This window comes from Ornithorhynchus anatinus, chromosome 8 (genome assembly GCF_004115215.2).
Source record: "Ornithorhynchus anatinus isolate Pmale09 chromosome 8, mOrnAna1.pri.v4, whole genome shotgun sequence".
Taxonomy (NCBI): domain Eukaryota; kingdom Metazoa; phylum Chordata; class Mammalia; order Monotremata; family Ornithorhynchidae; genus Ornithorhynchus; species Ornithorhynchus anatinus.
The window spans coordinates 21,026,659-21,031,908 of NC_041735.1; the positions used below are offsets into that span (position 1 = coordinate 21,026,659).

At 56.5% G+C, this 5,250-nt stretch overlaps 1 protein-coding gene across 2 annotated transcripts; it reads right to left on the reverse strand.

The window, feature by feature from the left end:
* Positions 1-248: 248 nt before the first annotated feature.
* Positions 249-5,007, reverse strand: FNDC11 (fibronectin type III domain containing 11). Of its 2 annotated transcripts, none has more exons than XM_029070156.2 (2): positions 4,920-5,007; positions 249-1,293 (listed from the first exon to the last, which is right to left on the reverse strand). In XM_029070156.2, the coding sequence occupies exons 1-2, from the start codon at positions 4,990-4,992 to the stop codon at positions 314-316; spliced, it is 1,053 nt and encodes a 350-aa protein (XP_028925989.2). In that variant the 5' UTR covers positions 4,993-5,007; the 3' UTR covers positions 249-313. The 2 variants fall into 2 exon arrangements, with proteins under 2 accessions (XP_028925989.2, XP_039768730.1); XM_039912796.1 differs by lacking the exon at positions 4,920-5,007 and adding an exon at positions 1,941-2,146.
* Positions 5,008-5,250: the final 243 nt, after the last annotated feature.

Below are 5,250 nucleotides of genomic sequence, written 5' to 3' on the forward strand. Positions count from 1 at the left end.
TGGGAGAGAGATCTCCAGACTCCAGCAGAAATGAGGAGGGAGCCGTGCCGCCTCGTTCCCTGCCACCCCCGAGGCGGAAACAGCGTCCGTGCGTGGGGTGAGATTAGGGGGGAGCAGTGGGGGTTCTTTGGCTCCTCTGCCACAGATGGAGGCCGCCAGTGAACCCCTCCCACTTCCGCCCACCGCCACCAAATCAGAAAAGAAGCCGGCGTGGCCGCTGAGATCTTTAAAAATAAGTTTTGGGGGGGTTTTGGGTTGTTTTTTTTTTTTTAATTTTACCTCTTTGAAAACTCTCTCGGCCCAGGGTCCGAGCTCAGGCCTCCGCTGGGCTCGGGCGGCCCTCCGGAGCCCGGGGTTCCCGGTCCAGGCCCGGCCGGGTCCTCAGGGTCAGGCTGTCCCTCCAGGGCTCGTACACCAGGGTGTAGCTCTCGGCCCTCTTCACGGTGAACTTGTAGGCCCGGTCGGGCAGCAGGTCCCGCACCTCCAAGGAGCAGGCGGCCACGGGGATGGCACCCCCCTGAGAGCGCTCCTGCGGGCTCCGCGGCTCCAGCAGCCTGAAGCGCAGCTCGAACCGCTCGAGCCCGGCCGGCTGGACGGTGGCGAACCACCGGAGGCTGGCCCAGCTGTCGTGGGCCACCGACGCCTGGCGGTCGAACACGACGGGCATCTTGGTGCTCAGCATCAGCCGGATGTGGGGGATCTTGGCGGCCCCGACGTCCGCCACCAGACGGTGTTTGACGTGCAGGCGGCCGGGCACCATCATGGTCAGGAAGCTGTCCATCGTGGCGGTCAGGTCGGCCACCCGCTGCTCCACGGCCTCCCAGCGGGCCAGGAAGGGCAGGGTGTCGTGGGACTCCAGGAGCCTCGCCAGCTTGGCCCGGCCCAGCTCCAGCTGCTCCAGCAGGTCGCTCAGCAGCAGCAGCTGGATCTGGGTCTGGGCCGTCCCCACCTTCTTCATGCGCTGGAACTTCCGGGGGTCGATGAGCTGGAACATGGTGTTGGGCAGCGTCAGGGGGTTCTGGTCGCCCGGCGCCAGGTGCTTGGGCAGGATCTCGATGTAGTAGGAGCACTTCTTCAAGAGCTCCAAGCGGGCGTGGTGGCGCTTCAGGAGGTGGGGGCTCAGGCTGGAGTTGAGGAACTCCCTGAGGCTGCTTCTCCTCTCCATGTAGGTTCTCCAGGCGAGGTTCTCCGGCTCCTCCTGGAGGGACTCCATGCTTGGCCGGCTGCCCGGTTTTGTCTTGTTCGGGCCCGCCTCCGTCGTGCGGCTCAAGTTCATTCTCTCTCCTCCTCTTTCTGCGGGAGGGACCCAGAGGGGTGTGACCCAGCTGGCCCCCTGCCCGGAGCCGTCCCCCGCCTCCTCCCTTGCCCGGCCCATTTCCGGGAGGGGAGGCGGCTCGGGGGGTGGGGAGGGCCGGGGGTGTTGCCTCTTGGTTTTCCCAACTGGGCCTGATTTCTGGAGGAGGGCCAGGCCGGGTTTGGCCTCCAGTGAGTGGACGGGACAGAGCCTGGGACTCTAGGTCCTGGGACTTGGATGAACCCGGGGCTCCTGAGACTCTGGCTTTCAGGTAGCTCCTGGGACTCTGGTGTACACGGGGCTCCCAAGACTCTGGTGTACAAAGAGCTCCTGCGACTCTGGCATACGCAGGGCACCTGGGACTCTGGTGTACACAGGCCCCCATCCGATCCTGAGTGGGATAAGGGAAGGCTTCTTCTGCTACACAACACAAAGGCAGTTCTTCTGCACAAAAGAAGCTGAGGGGATCTGGGGGGGAAGAACAGGCCTGCTCATGGGCATGGAGGTCTCCAGTGGTCACTACCAGAGCTTTCGATCCTCCTGAGAGAGCTTTCCCAGGGTTTCTGGGGCAGCCTGAGAGGAGACAAGACACCTGAGGTGTGGAGAGGCTGGGAGCCCCTCGGGTGGCTCTGCCATATGTACCAACCTCCCTCCCCCGATCCCAAACCACAGTGCTCGTGCTGGCGACTCGGTTATTCGTCATGGAGACTCGGTTATTCATCTTGACCGCTCTAGTTGTAAATACTTTCGTGTTTGTCTCCCCTGCTAGGCCGTAAGCGCCCTGTGGGCTGGGAAAATTTCACTTGATTCTTCTGTACTTCCCAAATGGCTAGTACAGTGCACTGCACGCGGTAGGTGCTCAGTAACTCCTACCACCTACCACCGCCACTACGAATAATAATTTTGGTATTTGTTAAGCGCTTACTATGTGCCAAGCACTGGTCTAAGCGCTGGGTAGATACAAGGTGATCAGGTTGTCCTACGTGGGGCTCACAGTCTTCATCCCCATTTTCCAGATGAGGTAACTGAGGCCCAGAGAACTGAAGTGACTTGCCCAAAGTCACACAGCTGAGAAGTGGCAGAGCTGGGATTTGAACTCCGTCTACTACATCATCGTGTACTTTCTAAACACCTAAAACTGGGAATCGTACCAAGTAGGTGCTCGGTAAATACTTCTACTAACACTACTGCTAATACTTCTAATAATAATAATTGTGATATTCGTTAAGCATGATATTCGTTAAGCACTTAAATGTCAAGCACTGTACTAAGTATTGGGGTAGATACGGGCCAATCAAGTCCCACATGGGCCTTACAGACTAAGTAAGAGGAAGAACAGGTGTCGAATCCCCATTTTGCAGACGAGGGAACGGAGGCACGGGGAAGTTAAACACCCAAGGTTACACGGCAGACACGGGGAGGTGTTGGGATTAGAACCCAGGTCCTCTGACTCCCAGGTCCGTGGGCTTTCCCCTAGGCCTTTCTGCTTCCCACTTCTCCTGCTACAGTGGCTGCTGCTATTATTTTTGCTGCCCGGAGGTGGGGGGCATGAGGCTGCTAGGACTGCTGGCTCCGCAGAATTGGCACCTGTGGGCAAGGGATCCTCTGAGAGGGAGGTCTTAGGCCTTCAGAGGAGCCCCGAAAGCCGTTCTCTACACAGGGCTTTCCTTCCTGACAATTATAATAATAATAATGATGGCATTTGTTAAGCGCTTACTATGTGCAAAGCACTGTTCTAAGCGCCGTGGGGGATACAAGATCATCAGGTTGTCCCACATGGGGCTCACAGTTTTAACCCCCATTTTATAGATGAGGTAACTGAGGCATGGAGAAGTTAAGTGATTTGCCCAAAGTCACACAGCTGACAAGCGGCAGAGCAGGGGTTAGAATCCCAAGCCCGGGCTCTTTCCACTGAGCCACGCTGCTTCTCTATCAGCGGGGACATGAGAGTTAGGGCTGCTAGTCCTCTACGCTATAAACTCATTGAGGGCAGTCAGTCATATTTATTGAGTGCTTACTATGCGCAGAGCACTGTACTGAGTGCTTGGGAGAGTACATTAGAACAATAAAGACACATTCCTGTCTACCAACTCTGTTAATACTGGACTCTAACCAAGCACTTAGTAGAGTGCTCTATACACGGTAAGCGCTCAGTAAATACCACTGATTGATAGGGCAGCCACCGAAAGCAGTAGAGAATACCACACACCCTTCGCCGACCTGGAAACAAAGGTCAAACTTTGCATCATGGTCCTTCTATAAGGGTTAGGGTTAGGGATATGTGATGGTATCAGGAGAAACAATTCCCCGATGGGTAGAGCACGGGCCTGAGAGCCAGAGGACCCGGCTTCTAATCCCATCCCCGCCACTCACCTGTTGTGAGACTTCGGGCAAGCCACTTAATAATAGTGATAATAATGATGATATATGTTAAGCGCTTACTATGTGCCAGGCCCTGTTCCAAGCGCTGGGGTAGATACAAGGTCATCAGGTTGTCCCACATGGGAGTCACAGTCTTAATCCTCACTTTACAGATAACTTCTCTGTACCTCAGTTAAGTGACTCGCCCGAAGCCACACAGCTAAGTGGCAGAGCGGGAATTAGAACCCATGACCTCTGACTCCCAAGCTCTTGCTCTTTCTACTAAGCCACGCTGCTTCTCTAACTTATCTTCTCTGTGTGCCTCTGTAACCTCATCCGTAAAATGGAGATGAAGACTGTGAGCCCCAAGTGGTATATCAATGTGACCAACCCGATTACCTAGATTCTACCTCAGGGCTTAATACATGCCTGGCACATAGTAAGCGCTTCCCTGTCCCACGTGGGGCTCCCAGTCTTAATCCCCATTTTATTATTACTATTACTATTAACAGTAATAATAATTGTTGTACTTAAGTGCTTACTATGTGCCAGGCACTATAATAATGATGGAATTTAAGTGCTTACTATGTGCCAAGCACTGTTGTAAGCACTGGGGGAAATAGAAGGTTATCAGGTTGTCCCAGGTGGGGCTCACAGTCCTAATCCCCATTTTCCAAATGAGGTAACTGAGGCCCAGAGATACTAAGTGATTTGCCCAAAGTCACACAGCAGTCAAGCGGCAGGGCCGGAATTAGAACCCACGACCTTTGGACTGCCAGTCTCGGACTCTAGTCGCTACGCCATGCTGCTTCTCACACAATCATTACTATTATTCTCTGGGTCTCAATTACCTCATCTGCAAAATGGGGATGAAGACTGGGAGCCCCACGGGGACAACCCGATTACCTTGTATCTACCGGTGCTTCGAACAGTGCCTGCTACGTAGCGGGCGCTTAACAAGTACCGTCATCGTTATTATTATTATCCACTACGCCATGCTGCTTCCTTTCAGGTGACTGAGGCCCAGAGAAGTTAACGATTTGCCCAAGGTGACCCAGCAGACGAGTGGCAGAGGTGGTAGCAGACCCCAGGCCCTTCTGACGCCTAGGTCCGGGCTCTACCCACTGGGTCGCGCTGCCTCCCCTCGCTGTCCGCCGGCTCCCCGGGCTTCCCCCCGACCGGCTGCGCCCCCTCCCCGGAGTGGCCCCGGCCGGGCAGCCCCCCAGGCGGGGTGGGCGCTGGGCGGCTCGGCCCCGGTACTTGCCGCTACTTCCCGGGACGTCCCGGGCTCCTCCGGTCCCGGCCGGAGCCAGGGGCGGGGGCGGCGGGGTTGCCATGGTGACCCCAGGGGCTCTATGATGTCACGGACCCCGACCCGCAGTGGGGGCTCCGACCCCGGTGGGAAGGCAGGCCCAAGACACCGACACAGGCGGCGGGACTCTATCCAACCATCCATCCGTCAATCGATCGTTCGTATTTATGGCGCAGTGACTAGAGCGCGGGCCCGGGAATCGGAAGGTCAGGGGTTCTAATCTCGGCTCCACCACTGGTCTGCCGTGCGACCTTAGGCCGGTCACTTCACTTCTCCGGGCCTC

Bases quoted from the DNA above. Each gene is read 5' to 3' on its own strand.
- FNDC11 (XM_029070156.2), bottom strand. From the start codon at position 4,992: ATGGCAACCCCGCCGCCCCCGCCCCTGGCTCCGGCCGGGACCGGAGGA. The intron at 1,294-4,919 runs GCAAGTACCGGG...TCCCTCCCGCAG, and splicing joins GGACGTCCCGGGAAGTAGCG to AAAGAGGAGGAGAGAGAATG.